Source organism: Lepus europaeus, chromosome 10, assembly GCF_033115175.1.
Source record: "Lepus europaeus isolate LE1 chromosome 10, mLepTim1.pri, whole genome shotgun sequence".
In the NCBI taxonomy this organism is placed as follows: domain Eukaryota; kingdom Metazoa; phylum Chordata; class Mammalia; order Lagomorpha; family Leporidae; genus Lepus; species Lepus europaeus.
Window position 1 is genome coordinate 3,232,309 of NC_084836.1, and position 18,212 is coordinate 3,250,520.

Sequence of the window (18,212 nt, forward strand, 5' to 3'; positions counted from 1 at the left end):
CTCTTCCCCAGGCTGACAGGTTCCTAACGAGGACCAGTGCCCACCGCCCATATCCACAGCCCCCTCCCCTCCAGGCCGCTTGGCGGGGCAGTCACAGGCACTGTCCCCAGTGCAAGAATGACTCCGGTGACTTTTCCCAGGGGAGCGACAGGCCGTGTTTTGAGAACAGCGGGCACAGTGCCCGCGTGTCTGGAGCGCACGTCTGCGGGTGGTGGTTCTCTGAGCCGCCCCGTGTTGTGGAAGCCGAGAGCTTGGCTGGGCGACCTCAGCAGGCATCCCCAGCTTGGAGCTGCTGTCCCTACACCTTCGGGAGGGGCGGCGCAGCAGGGGTCCTTGTCGCCCGGGGTCGGAGGATTCCGTGTTGTCAGTGAGAAACCCTCAGGTACTAAGGGAGGTGAATTTGAATTATCTGAATTATCGACCGTGCCTGGACGTCTGTGCTCCTAGCTGATACTGTGACTGTTCCCCGATACCTTTATGTCACCTTTGACCTTTCAATGGCCCCTCGCCCCATCAGCCCCACACACCTGGGTTAGTGGACAAGAGAGCAGGGCGAGGTCCCCCTCAGCCCCTCCCACGACCCTACCTCTGGCCCGCAGAAGTTCTGAGTATAGATGGGACTTACTGGAATCCACCACGTTAGCTGTGGGGACCTGTGCACGTCTCCACGGTGTGATGCAATCCCCAGCTGATGGCAGTTCGGAACCCGCCCATAAGCCACTCCTCGTTCCCTCCGCCCCGGCCCCTGGCGGTGGCCTTTCTGCCCTTGGTCTCACGGGTTTGTCTGTCCTGGCCGTAGCAGGTGGCTTCTCTCGCGAGGCATCATGGGTCAGAGACCCCTCCTCGGCGTCGCACGAGTCAGACCCTGGTCCATTTTCATGACCACATACGATCCCGCCGTGGGGATGGCCTGCACTTGTCTGTCCACTCATCTGCTGCCGACGCCAAGGGTGCTCCACGCACATTTGTGTGCAGGCTCTGTGCAAACTGCTGGCTCCCCGAGGCGCCGCCATGCTGTCCCCTGATTCCTATCAGCGGTGCACGGGGTGGGGTGGGGGCAGGCACTTCTCTCCCCTCTCAACACTTGCTGTTTTGTTGTTATTATTCAGAAGCCACCCTAGTGGGTGAGCCGTGGCGGCTCTTCATGGGTTGGATTTGCCTTTCCCTAGGGATCAGCGAGGCGCGGCTCTTTCCCTGTGCCGGTTGGCCAGTCGAGTGTCTCCATCGGAGACACGTGTGCCTAAGGCTTCCCGGGGTTCATTGTAAAATGGGGCTGTTTGTCTTTCTGTTGTTGAGCTGTAGTTCTTTCAGGTGTAACTCTTTTTTAAAGATTTATTTATTTATTTGAAAGTCAGATTCTCTAATCTTCCATCCGCTGGTTCACTCCCCAAAGGGCTGCAATGGCCGGGGCTGGGCCAGGCCAAAGTTAGAAGCAAGGAGACCTGTCCGGGTCTCCCACGTGGATACAGGGGCCCAAGCACTTGGGCCATCTTCCACTGCTTCCCTGGGCACATGCGGGGAGCTGGATTGGAAGCAGAGCAGCCGGGACTCAAGCTGCCAGCCTCCCCAGCTGTGGCTTAGCCCGCTGTGCCACTCCTGTTTATTCAAACACAGGCAGCTCCCGGGATGCAGCACCGTCCGGAAGTTGCCGTTGGTTCCAGGCAGAGAAGCTGGGATGGGCTCAAGGCAGTGGGGAGCTGCGGGTGGCTCAGAGCAGGGGAGCGTTGTGGTCAGGTCTGGGTGCTGGCGGGGTCGGTGGAGGGGGGACCAGGGCTGTGGCCAGCGCAGTGAGCTGCTCTGGCCGGGGTCTGTGCTGAGAGCTGGTATCATCAGGAGCGGGGGGGGCTTCGTGGCCAGGGCCTGCGGGAAGATCCTGGGCGTGGGGAGCGTGGTGGCCGGTGGAGGCGCCCATCACCTCTGTTCCCAGGCTCCGTTTTCCGAGGAGCTACAATTACTTTGTGCTGAATTCCCCAGATTCCAGCCCGCTCCCTGCCCCACCCGCACACAGCCCCAGCGTTTCTGCCCATTGTGCCCGTGGGGGACCCAGGGGGGTCTCAGCCAGATTAGCGGGTGGGGCGGCGGGCGGGCCGGGGATTGGGTGTCGGGCAGGACGCCCCGGCTGCAGCACGTGCTGTGGGATCGGCCGCACGGGGACTTTCCAGCTGGCTTTGGAAAAACACTGACTCTCTCACGGCAGGCGGGGATCGACTGGCAGGCAGAGGGCAGGAGGAGGCGTCCCACTGCGCAGGGCGGGGGCCCAGGGCCAGGGCTATGGCTTTGGGGGCCCCTGGGGGTCTCCCGCATGCCCCATGGTGTCCCCTGGCTGAGCAGGCCTGGGGGGTTGCGAGCCAGCTGCTTGTCCCTAGGCGGTGGGAGTCCAGCCCTGGCCCCCTCCCCTAGGTTTCTGGCCCTTCCCTGGAGCTCACCCGTGAGCCAGTGGTGTGGCCGCTGTGGAAAACAGTTGGGCAGCGCCCGGAGAAGCCAGAGAATCCCGACATGACCCTGCGGTTCCGCTCCTGGGTGTGTGCCCCAGAGGTGGAAAACGGGGGCTGTGACAGCAACTTGTACCTGCATGTACACAGGTGGTACACAATCCGGCTGTCCAGCCTCAACAAGGCCTGGAGCACGGCTGCCGTACACACCAGACCTGAGACCTGGCCACCTCTGGCGGGGTCCCGGCTCTGAGAGAAGCCAGGAGGGGGGCAGGAGGCGGGGTTTGGAGAAGAGGAGGAGGGGCCGGGTGCTGCGCATGGGTGTAGAATTCCCCCCCCCCACCCCGGTCAAAATACCCCAGGAGGTGATGGAGCTGCCCGGGCCCTGAACCCACAGAACCCTTCCTGAGGTCGACCCTGTGCAAGTTTCACCTCATTAAGACCACAAATGGGCCAGGCTAGAGCTGTAGCCCTGCAGGATTAGCCTCTGCTCTGACGCCGGCGTCCCATACAGGCACCGGTTCAAGTCCCGGCTGCTCCACTTCCGATCCAGCTCCCTGCTAATGTGCCTAGGAGAGGCAGCGGAAGATGGGCCAAGTACTTGGACCACTGCACCCATGTGGGAGATATGGATGGAGCTCCTGGCTCCTGGCTTTGGCCTGGCCCAGCCCTGGCTGTTGTGGGCATTTGGGGAGTGGGCGGGAGATCACGCTCTCTCTCTCTCTCTGCAACTCTGCCTTTCAAATCTTTAAAAACAAACAAACCAACCCGAGATCCAGTCCAGAGTGAGGCCAGCAGGAGAGCCCTGGGGTTCCCGGGAGCCAGTTACCAAGGCCCCCACGAGGGCTTGAGGCGCTGCCTGGAGGCCCCCTTCAGAGCCCGGGCTGGCACACAGTAGGACTCAATTCTGGATTGGGTGCTGCCGAGCTGCCCATGGGCATGTGCCGGCCGTCGGAGATGAGTGACTGCCGGCAGCCTCTGTGCTGGTGAGGACACGGGTCCGTGTATCCACTTTGTGGGTGTGGAAGTGGAGGCCCATTGCCCTCCCAAAGTCACACCAGGCTGCAGCTGCCGTTGGCACCCAGGGGGCCTGGCTCCCAATGGGCATCTTGGCACAGGGGCTTCCAGGAGGGCAGGCGGGGGGGGGGGTCTGCAGGTGCAGGGAAAGCCTGGCCCCCAGAGCTGGGTCCGCACAGGGCGCGGCTGTGGGACTCTGCCATGAAGCTCTATCTGCTCCCGGGTCTGGGGGCCTCAGTTCCTGTGATGCCCAGGCCGGACGGGTCCTTTCCAAACCCGGATCACGCGGGATGGGGGTGGGGGTGTCCTCCTGCTCACCCGGCCTCACCGCTCCATGCTTTTCCTGTCTTGGCAGAGCGCTATCGTCCGTGGTGGCCCTGGGAGCCAACATCATCTGCAACAAGATTCCCGGCTTGGCGCCGCGGCAACGCGCCATCTGCCAGAGCCGGCCCGACGCCATCATCGTCATCGGGGAGGGGGCGCAGATGGGCATCAACGAGTGCCAGTACCAGTTCCGCTTCGGCCGCTGGAACTGCTCGGCCCTGGGCGAGAAGACCGTGTTCGGGCAGGAGCTCCGAGTCGGTAAGGGCACCCCTGGGCTGGTGTGGCCTGTGGGCTGGAGTGGCCCCTGGGCTGATGTGGCCCCTGGGCTGGCGTGGCCCATGGACTGGCGTGGCCCGTGGGCTGGCGTGGCCAGGCACCTGGGCCAGGTCGCCCATGGTCACGTCCCCTTCTGGGCTGGCCAGGAGCCTTGCTCTGGACCCAGGCTGGCGGCCTGGCAGGCGGTGCTGTGGTTGTGGGCATGTTCTGCGTTACTTGGTAAACCGAGGCACGTGGCCCCACCCCTCTGCCTCTGTTTTCCCACTTCTGCACCTGGAAATCAGGAGTCGCTGAGGCTTCAGGTGTGGGGGGCTTGCTGGGAACAGGAGCATGGCGGGTGCACACTTGGAGCGGCCACACTGGCACCCGCAGCAGGAGGGCAGGGTGGGGTCGGGCTGGGCGAGGGGGGCTGTGTCGAGCAAGGCGCAGGCGCCCACTGGCTGTGCCCAGTCCTTGGGGCTGCAAGCCCCCCTTACTCTCCTTCTCCCTTCCCCTGCATCGCCCCCAACCAAGACAAAGAGGCTGAGGCCCAGACAGGGGCTCCCAAGAAGTCATGATTTCGGTGTCCGACCTGCACGAGCTCTGAGGCAGCTGCCCCGGCCCCCCCAGCCCCGAGGCCCCAGTGCCTCTCCTGCTGCCTGCACACAGTAGGTACCCTACAGACACCCCTGCAGGCACACACTGGGGATAGTGACACTTCCTGTCGTCTACACCACTGCGAGAGTCAGCCAGGGGCTCAGCACCAGGCCTGCAGGGGGTCTAGCCTCGGGCACAGCACGTTCTGATTCCACAGAGCCCAGGAGCCTGAGCCCACCGAGCAGTCGCAGCTGCTGGGGCCCAGGCCAGGACCAGGCTCTGCAGGGCTTGGAACACTGGCATAGGGCTGGGGGTGGCATAAGGAGAGCCCTGGGGGCCGCTTTGCGGTGAGCAGCCCGTGGGTGGCACCTGGCACAGCCAGGAGGGTGGCACCGCCCTCTCCCTGGGGCCCCGCCACCCAAGTGCAGCTGCTTCGATCCAGGTGCCCGCCGGGCGGGGCGGGACTGCCACTCCCATCCACGTTGGTGGGGGGTGCGCCGCCACGGCTGCCCCCCTGCCTGCCTGGCCTCCAGCCCTGAGACCTGGGGCTCCGCGGCCTCTGTGGGCACTCCCCATGTGCTCCTGGAAGTTGCGAGTGGCCCACAGTCAGAGACGAGTGTGGAGCAGTCCCATGCCCGGCAGAGGGCTGGGTGCTTGGGGCCACAGATCCACGGGGGAGGGACGCAGTGGCCATGCTGAGCCTCTCCCTGCCATCAGGCCCCGGGCGGGGTTTTATCCCTGCTGGGGGTGATGCTGCCTGCCCCATAGTGGTGCCTGGGCCACAGTTGCTCTTGGGCATTCAGGGACGGTCCCTGGCTCTGCCCACGGGGGAGGGAGGACAGAGCACAGGGGTCACTGGTGGCCTCTTGCCCCCCACCCAGCTCCCTCCAGGATCAGGCCACGGCTGGGGCCACTGGGGCTCGGCTCTTTCCTCACCCCTCCTGGCTTCCCCTTGTCCCTTGAGCACCGGATCTGGTCTTGGGCTCTGCCTCGAGGGAGCCCACCCTGGACAGCCCCTCCCCCCTTCAGCAGCAGGTCAGAGGTAAAATCTGTGGCCGAGCTGTCCACACCTGCCAGCCGCATCTCTCGTCCTCTCTCACCCACGCGTGACCTCCCTGGGCCGACTGTCCGCCTTTTCCATGGCTTCTGTGGCTGCCTCGTTGGGCTCCCCACGCTTGCTCTGGCCAGCACGTGTCCCCACCGCGCCGTAACCGCGGGGTGACAGCCTCAGCCACTACTTCGGTCCCCGCAGGCCGGCCCCTCCCGCTGTCCCTGAATGCTGGTCAGGGCAGGAGCCTGTGGTCACCTCCCTGACCGGTGGCCCCTGCTGGGCCTGCTTCTCTGGTCCTGCCGTGCAGCCGCCTCTCCTCCACCAGCCCAGTTGCTGAGTCAAGCAGAAGCTGTGTCATGTCAGCCCCTTCCTCTCGAACCTTCAGTAGCTCCCTATTGCCCCAAGGTAAAGTGGGCTCCCCGGCTGGACGCTGTCTCCCCTTCTCCTATCTCCCCCAGCATCCACCAGGCCTGGCCTCTCTGGCCTCCAAGCCTTGGCTCCCGCTGCTTCTCAGTCCGGGGGGCCCCTCCCCTCGGCTGGCTCGAGTCTGATTGCCCCGCTTGGAGACAGCTTTCTCCCCTTTCCCGTGTCCACAACCAGGTGCAGGCCACGTCCTCCGGGCGCCCCCCCGCACACTGTGCCAGCTGGGCTGGGCCCAGTGCCCCGCCCGCCACCTCCCGCGAGGGCCCGGCTCTCAGCCGGGACGGCTCTGGCTGCAGGCCCAGCGGGCTGAGTCCTCCAGGCGGTGGGGGCAGTAGGCGTCCCCCTGGGCCCTCTGATCAGGTCTGGTGCTGGGAGCTGCGAGCAGGCCGTGAGACCCCGGTCCGAGGCATGCTGGTGTCCTGTGCCGGGACGGGCTCTGGGCCACGAGCGCTCGTGGGGGCAGCCACTCGAGCGGTGCCAACAACTGACTGCCCCGAGAGGGGAAGGGCCTGGGGAGGGGGCGGCCCCGCAGGCCTTGCCTGCATCCCTGGGCCGTGCCTGAGTCTTGAGTGTTGAAAGGACACCCCTTAGAGGGCAGCTCAGCCCCTGCACTGAGATCCAGGCTTCTGCGGCACCCCTGCACTGGCTTGCATGCCCCCCTCCACGGGGCACTCACTACCGGACCTGCGCCGGCCTCGCCCTGGGGCCCCGGGCTGCCATCTGTGCAGCTCCCTTCAGAGGGTCAAGGCCCATTCTGGCTCCCTCCACCGCAGTGGCGGCCTCCTCCCTCTGGTTGCCTGAGCCGTCCCAGGCCTGTTTCTGCAGCGATGGGGTGGGGCTTGTGGTCCAGGCTCCCCGTGTCTTCTGTTGACTGGTGACCAGCTGGTGTGGGGGTGGGGTGTCCCGTTCTGCAGTGAGGTGGGGCTGGGGGAGGCCGTAGAGCAGGGGCAGGGAGACTTCTGGAGCCTCGGGCCCCGGGGGTGCAGGTGCAGAGGGTTCCTAGCAGCCACCAAGTCAGTGACACGGGACGGCCAGAGTGACCCAGGCCATCCTGCATGGGAGCGCAGGGAGGGGCTCCAGGTGGAGGCCACGGCAGGCGCCAAGGCCCAGGGGCCTGAAGCCAAGTGGGGGTTCTGGGAGCGGGCCGAGGGGTGGGGGCCGTGCAACTGCAGGGGGCATAAGGACTTTGGAGGCTGTGCACCCTCCAGCTGCTGCCCCACCCCTGCTGAGCCCAGGCCGGGCCTGTGAGTGTGTACACGGGGCCCCCAGCCCCCGGTCCTCCTCTCCCAGCCACCCCCACCCCTCCCTGACTGCCAGGGAGCACTGAGCCCCGCCCATCATGTGCCAGCCTCAGACATGACCAGGCATAGGGGCCGCCCCTAATCCCCGCTCATGTGAGTCGCCCAGGGGACAGCGGGTGTGGTCAGCGAGCTTGGCATGGGGTGTCCTCAGGGGCCGGGTTTGCTTGAGCCCGCAGCCACCAGCTGCACACAGTGGGGCCTCAGCAGAGGGCGTAGCACCCGAGAGGCAGGGTGTGTGAGAGGCAAGGGGGGTGGCCTGGGCAGCTGCGTCTGCACCGGGCCCAGCTCACACAGCAAGCCCAGTAGGGGGCCGCGGGCCGCGTGGTCCATGCTGGCGGCCCCGGGCCAGCACTGGACACAGCACGTGTGCACACGGAGATGCGCGGTGGCTGGATTTTGAAACCCCAGAGGAAAGGGAGTAGGTCCTGGATGCCACAGACTAACAAAAAGGGCAGACGCACCCAGTGGCCTTGCCACCTTTCTCCCTGGGGCCCGGGGAAACTTCCGGCTGACCCCTGTGGCCCACCTGCGGCTCCTGGGGGCCGGGCTCGCCCCTCGTGGCCGGGTCGGGGCAGAGGGGACGTTTGGCTCCGGGTATGATGGTCTCTTCCTGCTACCCTCCTATAGGGGGTGGGGGTGGGGACAGAGCCTGGGCCCGGCCATAGCCTGAATGGGAGTGTGCTTGGGCGTCCCCTCCTCCTGGAAGGGTCTCCTGGCTCCAACCTTCAAGGCCACACTTGTCCCTGGGGTCCTGGCTGCTGCACCGGAGCCTTGGAAATGCGTCTTCATGCTGAGTGCCCGATGTGTGGGGTGGGGCAGCCTGCAGGCCAGGGGCCACTGACCCTCCAGGGACAGGCAGTGCAGAGCACCTTGCGTCAGCCCCTGTTGCTCTTCAGCCTGCATGCATTGAACACCTGCTGTATGCCATGCCTGGTGTGTGCTCAGGACACAGCGGGCAGGGCCAGGCTGGGCCTTGTACTGGCTGCACCCTCGTGGTCTGCAGGCCCTGGATGGGAGACCACGTGTGACTGTCTCCCCAGTCAGCTCCCCCATCGGGCGCCCGGCACGAACATGCATTTCCAAGGCTCCGGTGCATCAGCCAGGACCCCAGGGACAAGTGTGGCCTTGAAGGTTGGAGCCAGGAGACCCTTCCTGGAGGAGGGGCCGCCCAAGCACACTCCCATTCAGGCTTTGGCTGGGCCCAGGCTCTGTCCCCTGCACCAGAAAGCCAGCTGGCCCCGGGGAGGGCAGCTCCAGAGGTGACTGGGACAGGCCTAGCCAGCAGCCGGTGGGGGGCTGGGTAGCAGCCTGTCCTGCGGCTCCAGAGTCTTCCATGGGCCCTCCAGTGCCCACCACCGGGCAGACCCCTGGGCTCTGGGCGGCGCAGCCCAGGCCCGGCTCCCCCACTGCTGCGGGCCGGGGGCCTGTGCCCAGCTGGGGCACGACCCTCTCCAGGGGCGCCCTGGGTGGGAACAAAGGCATCGGGTGCGCGGGCGGACGGCGTGTTGGGACCTGGCGTGGCTTCTCCCAGCGTTCTGTTTACGACAGCGGCGGGAAGAGCTTAGCACGGAGACAGTGACTCAGCCGGCGGGTGGGGCCGGGCGCAACCCAGGGACGGGGACACCGGGGGAAGTGGAGGACAGCGGACAGAGATGGACACAGGCCAGCAGGAGGGTGAGACTCATACACTGCACCGCACACCTGCACCGCACACCTGCTCCGCACACCCACACCTGCACCCCCACCCACACCTGCACCTCACACCCACACCTGCATCCCACAGCCACCCCTGCACCCTCACACCCACACCTGTGCTGCACACCCACACCAGTACCTCACACCCACACCTGCATCCCACACCCACACCTGCACCCTCACACCCACACCTGCAGCCCACACCCACACCAGTACCTCACACCCACACCTGCACCCTCACACCCATACCTGTATCCCTCACCCACACCTGTACCCTCACACCCACATTGCATCCCACACCCACATCTGTACCCTCACCCTCACACCTGCACCCTCACACCCACACCTGCACCCCACACCCACATCTGTACCCTCATCCTCACACCTATACCCCACACCCACACCTGTACCCCACACCCACACCTGTACCTCACACCCACACCTGCACCCTAACACCCACACCTGCAACTTCACACCCACACCTACATCCTCACACCCACACCTTCACCCTCACTCACACCTGCACCGTCACACTCACACCGTCAAACCCACACCTGTGCCCTCACACCGACACCTGGACCTCACACCCACACCTGTACCCTCACACCCACACCTGTACCCCACACCCACACCTGTATCCTCACACCCACACCTGCACCCTCACACCCACACCTACATCCTCACACCCACACCTGTACCTCACACCCACACCTTCACCCTCACACCCACACCTACATCCTCACACCCACACCTTCACCCTCACTCACACCTGCACTGTCACACTCACACTGTCAAACCCACACCTGTACCCTCACACTGACACCTGGACCTCACACCCACACCTGTATCCTCACACCCACACCTGCACCCTCACACCCACACCTTCACCCTCATACCCACACCTGTATCCTCACACCCACACCTTCACCCTCACTCACACCTGCACCGTCACACCCACACCTGTGCCCTCACACTGACACCTGGACCTCACACCCACATCTGTACCCCACACCCACACCTGCACCCTCACACCCACACCTGCACCCCAAACCCACACCTGTACCCTCACACTGACACCTGTACCCCACACCCACATCTGCACTCTCACATCCACACCTGCACCCTCACACCCACACCTGCACCCTCATATCCACACCTGCACCCTCACATCCACACCTGCACCCTCACACCCACACCTGCACCTCACACCCACATCTGCACCTCACACCCACACCTGCACCCTCACACCCACACCTGCACCCCACACCCACATCTGTACCCCACACCCACACCTGTACCCTCACACCCACACCTCCACCCCACACCCACACCTGCACCCTCACACCCACATCTGTATCCTCACACCCACACCTGCACCTCACACCCACATCTGCATCTCACACCCATATCTGTACCCTCACACCCACACCTGTACCCCACACCCACACCTGCACCCCACACCCACACCTGTATCCTCACACCCACATCTGTACCCCACACCCACACCTGTACCTCACACCCACACCTTCACCCTCACACCCACACCTGCACCCCACACCTACACCTGCACCCCACACCCACACCTGTATCCTCACACCCACATCTGTACCCCACACCCACACCTGTATCCTCACACCCACACCTGTACCCTCACACCCACACCTGCACCCCACACCTACACCTGTACCTCACACCCACACCTTCACCCTCACACCCACACCTGTATCCTCACACCCACATCTGTACCCCACACCCACACCTATACCTCACACCCACACCTTCACCCTCACACCCACACCTGTATCCTCACACCCACATCTGTACCCCACACCCACACCTGTACCTCACACCCACAAATGCACCCCACACCCACACCTGTACCTCACACCCACACCTGTATCCTCACACCCACACCTGCACCCTCACACCCACACCTACATCCTCACACCCACACCTTCACCCTCACACCCACACCTACATCCTCACACCCACACCTTAACCCTCACTCACACCTGCACCATCACACTCGCACCATCAAACCCACACCTGTACCCTCACACTGACACCTGGACCTCACACCCACATCTGTACCCCACACCCACACCTGCACCCTCACACCCACACCTGCACCCCAAACCCACACCTGCACCCTCACACCCACATCTGTATCCTCACACCCACACCTGCACCTCACACCCACATCTGCATCTCACACCCATATCTGTACCCTCACACCCACACCTGTACCCCACACCCACACCTGCACCCCACACCTACACCTGTACCTCACACCCACACCTGCACCCCACACCCACACCTGCACCCCACACCTACACCTGTACCTCACACCCACACCTGCACCCCACACCCACACCTGTACCCCACACCCACACCTGTACCCTCAAACCCACACCTCCACCCCACACCCACACCTGCACCCTCACATCCACACCTGCACCCTCACACCCACATCTGTACCCCACACCCACACCTGCACCCTCACACCTACACCTGTACCCTCACACCCACACCTGCACCCCACACCCACACCTGTACCCTCACACCCACACCTGCACCCCACATCCACATCTGTACCCCACACCAATACCTGAATCCTCACACCCTGCACCCTCACACCCACACCACACCCATCTCTGCACTCTCACACACACACAAGGCCTGCTGCCAGCAACGCTACCTCCCAGGACCCAGAGGGGTGTGCCCTGTGCCCCGCCCTTGGATGATGTGGATGGTGTCCCAGCCGTCCCTGGGCAGGGTCCAGGTGGTCCAGGCTATGCTTGCAGGGGCTGGAGCTCGGGGTTCACCCCCGCCCAGCACTCCCACCTCACCTCACCCCAGCCTGTACCTGTGTGTACTGGGTGTGCAGGGACAGGACCACTCAGGAGACTGCTCACCCCCAGGCCCCCGTGGGCAGTCACAAGGGTGCACTGGACCCTGCCTGGGGTCCCTGGGCTTCACTGCACAGCCCCTGTGCCCAGCAGCTACCTCCAGGCCCTGAAACCTAAGTACGGCCTCTGTCTGGGCCGGCCTGGCCGAGTGACCCCAGAGCTGCTGCTGTGGTCTGGGAGTGTTGCCTGGCCTCACTGTGTCTCCATCTCTCCCGGGATGAATGGGGTACGTGGGGGGCAGTATCCTCCACCCAATTCCAGACGAATGGGGGACCTGTGGGATGGGGCAGAGACGGCCAGGATATGACTTGGAGACCCCCACCTCTCCTTACCCCAGGCCCGCTGCAGCAGCCTTGTCCTGCTGGGGTATAGGGGGCTGAACTGGGACCCTGTGGGGCCTTGGGCCTGTCACCTGCCTCTTCTGTGTCCTGGTGGGGTGGCGCTGGTCATGGAGCTAAGCAGGACGAGGGGGTGGAAGGGCCCTAAATGCCATCGGCTGCTGTGTGTTGAAGGCCGCGTTGCCAGAGAACCGGCCCCACCCCCTAAAGCCTGCCATCCCCAGGGGTTTCCTTTATTCCAGGAGTCCTGTGTCTTCCACCCTCCCTTCCGAGCCCGCAGCCCCCACAAGGCCACTTCCCTCCGGCTCTAGGTCCCCTGTCCCCGATGTGTCACACCCACGGAGCCTACAGCTTGTGCACCCGGGGGACTGGCTGGGCCAGGAAGCAGCACCGGTGTCTCTGCAGCTCCTAGGGCCGTCTCTGCCCACCTGCCCACCCACCAGCATCGACAGTTCTGCCGCGTGGCTCACTTGCGAGCACGCGTGTCTTCAGTCTTGTAGGGGTGCACCTGGTGTGCAGGGGCCAGAAGGACTGGCAGCTGCTGTCGCCGGCGGCTGCCCCGTCTACTGTCCCCCACCAGCAGCGGCTCTCTTTTCTGTCTTCTTTGTCCTCGTGGGTGAGAAGTGGCAGCTCACGGTGGCCGGTGTGTGGCCTGCTCTCCTGCCCCCAGCATTGTTCAGGGCACTGCTGCCGGCTCCCGGGTCAGAGCGCGGAGCAGGCTGGGGCCTCCGGACACCTGAGGGTGGCCCCAGGAGAGCGCAACCATGCTGCCTCCATCCACACCCGGCTCTCTGCCGCGGAGCCGCCTGCGGCAAAGCACGGAGGGTCTTCAGGTTGTGCTTAGCCCCTCCCCGCCTCCTCCTGTCCAGGGGCCAGGCTGGCCCAGGAGGGCTTCCGGCCTCCCTCAGCTGTTCTGGGCCGTGCATCCACGGCCAGGGTTCGAGTCCTGCTCGGCCACTGCCCTCTGGGCCCTCGCCTCCGCCTCCGTGCAGTAGGAGTAAAAGTGAAACTCCCCCCACCCGGCGTCGTGAGGGCTGAGGGAGCTCAGGGGAGACCGCGAGTGGGCGGTGGCGGGCACGGCAGAATCCCACCCACGAGCAGCTCCAGTGCGCTTGCTGGGGTCCGAGTCCCACAGCGACCCGCCAGGGCTGGGCACCCATCCAGCCTACAGCCGCCCCTTCCACACCTGGGCCCTGTGCTCCTGCGGGGACGCCTGTCCGGAGCACACACACCACACGTGCACACAGCTGTAATGCGTCACACAACACACACAGACTCATGGGAAGTTCATGCACGCTCCTTGTTAGGACTTTACCTACTCAAAATGTCACCTCCTCCAGGAAGCTTTCCTTAGTGCCAGCCCCTGAGGCAGGCCAGGGAAACCCCCGCCTTAGGCCGCGTGGACTGGGCTGCACTGAGAGAGCCAGGAGTTCAGGAACCCACAGCAGATCCGGGGCTTCCCTGCAGGATCAAACCAGATTCACCCCGGGCTGGGGGCGGCTTCCCACATTCTCTGTCCGTGTCCCTGCCTATCTGGGGCCCCAGCCCGCTGGCCACCGGTGGCACAGGGCCCTGGGGCTCCTCCATGCATCTCAGTGAGCAGTGCCGGCCAGCACAGGGCCGGGTGGCACCATGAGCTGTGCAGGTGGCCTGCTCCATGTATGCCAGTCTGCGGCAAGGTGGAGACCCTGAAGCTGGTGGGTTCCCCCCAAAGCTGGCGGGCACTACCCAGGGCGGCGTGGTGGGGGAGTGGCCAGAGGGAGGAGGCTGGGCCCCTGGCAAGGCCTCATGTGCTGGGGGCGCAGAGAGGGGCTCTCTGCTGGACCCTGGGGGGAGGAAGGGCTGCCAGTTCTTGTGCCCCCTCAACTTTTCCCAGAGGAAGGAAGCCCCACAAAGCACTGTGGCCTGGACCCCTAAGGTTGGAGGCCCCACCTGCTTCTCAGCTGGACTGAGCTGTGTTGGGGAACAGGGACCCCACTAGTGGGAGGTGAGGCAGTGCGCCCAGCCCAAGGCCGGATGTGCCCTTGGTGCCCAGTGGGTGTTCTTGGCCTGACTTGATCCTTGACCCTACTGTAATCTGCAGGCCACCCTCTCAGTCCCCAGCAGTGGGAACAGCAGCTGGGGACACGGAGGGGCACGTGGGTGCTGGGGACCCCCGGCCGGGGTGCTGGCCCTGCTCAGGTCTTGCTCCCCGGCTCTTGGTCCTCGGGGTGGCATCACTGGCACAGTGCCAGGTGCTGGCGACACGGGGACAACACGGTCCCAGCTGTGGGCAAGTCGGGAGGGACCCCAGGGGTGGGAGCTAGGGTGGGGGATGCAGGGGGCTTCACGTGGCGTCAGGGAGTCCCGCCCTGTGGGCTGAGCCCAGCGGATGCTGTGACGACCTGGGACGGGGTGGCTGAGCAGCAGGGGCTCCCTTCTGGCTGGTGGCTCCGGGAAGGACTGGTGCCCAGGTCTGGGCAGTTCGGGAGTCCCGAGCCAGCCTGGGTGTTAGGAGGGGGCGGGGCCTGGCGAGGGTTGATGATGGGTGGTCAGGGAGATGGAGGCAGCCGCCGGGGGCCCAGGTGCACCTCTGAGCCCCGTGGATGCTGCCTGGGCCGCTGAGCTCCCTCCTGGCTTCTCTGCATGCCTGGTCCCCATGGGATCAGCAAAACTGCCCGTCTGTGCACAGTCACGGCTGGGAGGATGGCAGTGGGGCGGGGCCGGAGCGTGGAGCCCCCCGCCCCCGTGCCGGTCACCATGGCTGAGAATCTCTCCAACGCAGGCTCTTGAGAACAGGTGACAGGTCGCCAGGTGACAGGTTACCTGCTGGTGGCAAAGTCACAGCGGGCTTGAGTGCCTGCTGTATACCAGGCACTGCCCTCAATGCCACGTGGCAAGGTGGGCTCCACCTGCCCCACCTCAGCGAGCTGGGGACGCAGAGGGCAAGTGACGACCCCGGGCCCCTGCCCAGCACCTGGTCTCTCCCCACAGGGAGCCGTGAGGCCGCCTTCACCTATGCCATCACCGCGGCCGGCGTGGCCCACGCCGTCACGGCCGCCTGCAGCCAGGGCAACCTGAGCAACTGCGGCTGTGACCGGGAGAAGCAGGGCTACTACAACCAGGCGGAGGGCTGGAAGTGGGGCGGCTGCTCCGCCGACGTGCGCTACGGCATCGACTTCTCCCGGCGCTTCGTGGACGCCCGCGAGATCAAGAAGAACGCGCGGCGCCTCATGAACCTGCACAACAACGAGGCGGGCAGGAAGGTAGGCGGAGCCGGGGCCCCGGGTGTGGTGGGGGGAGGGGCTCCGAGCTCCCAGAGCCACCCCGTGTGGGTGGTGCCTCCCCTCTGAGCCCCCCCCCCCCAGCCTGCTCTCCCACTCAGGGCTGTGGACACTGAGCCTCTGATTTGCTAATGGCCCCCAGCTGGTGGGTGTCGCTTCCGTGAAGGGGCTCGGCTGGGCCAGGCTGGGGTCCCCAGAGTCGTGGGTTCTGTTGGTGCCCTGGCCTCCGAGGCCGCGGCAGGCCTTGGTTCAGATTCCGTTGAGGGGCCCGGGGAAGGATGTCCCAGGAGACAGAAGCTGGGAGCCAGGGCCCCTGGGCAGTCGCCAGCTTCATGCACGGGGAGTGGGGGAGGGGAGGATGGTGGGGCGGTCCAGGCAGGGACACACTGGGGAAGAAGTCAGGGCCCGGCGGGCCACCGCGGGGAGATGAGGCCCCAGATACTGGGCTGGGAGGAGCCAGGCGGCCAGATGGCCTGAGATAGGGCGGCCGGCCGAGTGGAACGCCTCACTGGGCTGCACCCAGGGCCCGAGGGGCTCCTCGGGAACGGGCGAGACTTGCTTTCCAGGTAGAGTTAGAGAATCCCTCTGGCCCTGTGACTGAAGCGAATTCACTCAACAAACACTTTTTGCCCAGCTCTGTGGCAGGTGCTAGGGCTGGGCGTGCACAGGGAGCAGTCAGACATGGCCCTGGCTAGGGGGGTGGGGCCCAGTGAGGCCTTCGGGGGGCTACGTCCAGGGGCGGTGGGAGCCTGGGAGCCGTGGGAGGGAGAAGGAGGTGACCCTGCAGCCCTGATGGACGTGGTGCGCGGAGCTGGCACCTGAGGGGCTGCAGGTGGCTCTGGCTGGCGGGAGCAGAGTGGTGGCCCAGGCCGCCGCCCAGGGTGTGCCATTGTCTGGCTGTGTGTGCCTGGCAGAGGGGGGGCGGCGTCATTATGCTGCAAGTGGTTATCCAGCTCCTGTTGAAGGAAGGGGTGACGCGATCTTTCCACTGCGGACCCCATCCCCGTCCCTGGGGTCCATGCCCCTCAGGCACTGGGGGGCAGATGAGGCTGTGCTCCACTTACCTGGGGACGTTCAGGAGGGCTCCCTGGAGGAGGAGGCAAGCTGAGCCTCATGAGAATCAGCTCTTCTTCAGCGTCTACAGCAGTGTGGGTTCTGAACAGGGGCTTTCGCATACCTCCCCTCATTACTGTCCCCATTTCACAGGTGAGGACCGCTGAGGCCAGGAGGGACAGCAGAGCTGGTCACATGGCGCCGGAGGCCTGAGCTCTGGTCACTGCTCTGGGGAGGGTGCCTACAGGGCCGAGAAGTGGGGAAGGGCAGTCCAGAGGGGGAACCGGCCCGGCAAAGGCATGGGGGCTCCCGGTGTGCAGGGCACGCACGGAGGCGGCCAGGCTGGACAGGCGTCGTGGTGACAGCTGGGATGGCCAGGCTGGATTTTGGCCTCCAGGTCACAGGAGCCTGGGGCACAGTGACATGGACCAGGCAGAGGGAACCCAAGAACCTGAGAACCCCAGGGCTGGCCTCCGTGAGTCCCAGGTGATGGGAGGCCGGAGGGCGCTGCAGCCCCCGGGGGTGCCCCTGGGAGAGAGGGGAGGTCAGGAACCAGGGATGCGGCCCCCGGGGGGTGCCAGGGGCAAGGAGGGCCCAGTGGGCGGGGACGAAACCGGGGACGAGGCTGGGGGAGGGGCTGAGCGGGGAGAAGCCAGCAGGAGGAGACCGGTGGAGGTGGGTGAGGCTCCATGCTTGTCCTGGGGTGGGCACTGGGCCCCTGGGGTTTCCACAGGAACTGAGCTGGGACCCTGTGCCTCCCGGCCGGTGCCCCCTCCCTGAGGGCTGTGTTGTCCAGCAGAGAGGAAGCCCCCCACCCCAGGGGCCTTTGCAGTGCTGGGTGGAGGGCAGAGGGTGGAGGGCGGAGGGTGCTGGGTGGAGAGCGGAGGGGGCCCCTCCCCTACAGCTCCAGCAGGCTCCTCGCGGCCTCTTCCCACTTCTGCGGCACCCAGGCTGATGCTCACCGGGCTCCAGCCTAGACCTGACCTCTGGTGTCTCTGGTTAAGGCGCCTGTCGGGGGGACACCTGACCCGGATGCTCCCTGAGGCACATGGGCAAAGGGCCTGTTCCCAGCGAGGTCCCTTCCGGTGGACACAAACAGGGGGTGCTGTGTGCAGGCCACTGCTTGGCCATCCAGCTGGGGCCAGACCAGCTGCCCCGGGGCCTGCTCACCTCCCGCTGCCCCTCCCCATGTGCCCCCGAGGGCCGTATCCCCCCAGTGCCCACGGGGTGCCGCAGGTGCGAGTGGCCTCCTGGAGCCCTCCGGCCGCTCTGCGGTCATGTGGGGTGGGAGACAATGCCCAGATAGGTGGAAGGTGCTCACTAGCCCTGTGCAGGCCCCAGGCTGTGCCTCCAAGAGGCAGCCCTGGGCTCCTGTGCTTGGTGACGTGGGGCTGGCACCTATAGCTGTCTGGTGCTGCCAGCTCCAGGAGTGGGGGCGGGGAGGAAAGCTGGGAGCGGGACCTGGCACAACCTTTACCTGAGTGACGGTCCACCATGGGCCTGCTGGTGGCTGGTCATTCTGTCATCTGGACGAGGCCCCCAGGTCCTGGGAGG

At 65.4% G+C, this 18,212-nt stretch overlaps 1 protein-coding gene across 2 annotated transcripts in view; it reads left to right on the forward strand.

The window, feature by feature from the left end:
- The window catches only part of WNT7B (Wnt family member 7B), a 36,566-nt gene that overhangs the window by 15,544 nt on the left and 2,810 nt on the right, over positions 1 to 18,212 (forward strand). For both annotated transcript variants that reach the window (XM_062201913.1, XM_062201912.1), the window contains exons 2-3: positions 3,805 to 4,031; positions 15,316 to 15,587. In XM_062201913.1, coding sequence (XP_062057897.1) covers positions 3,805 to 4,031; positions 15,316 to 15,587 — 499 coding nt within the window. The remainder of the gene's footprint in view (positions 1 to 3,804; positions 4,032 to 15,315; positions 15,588 to 18,212) is intronic.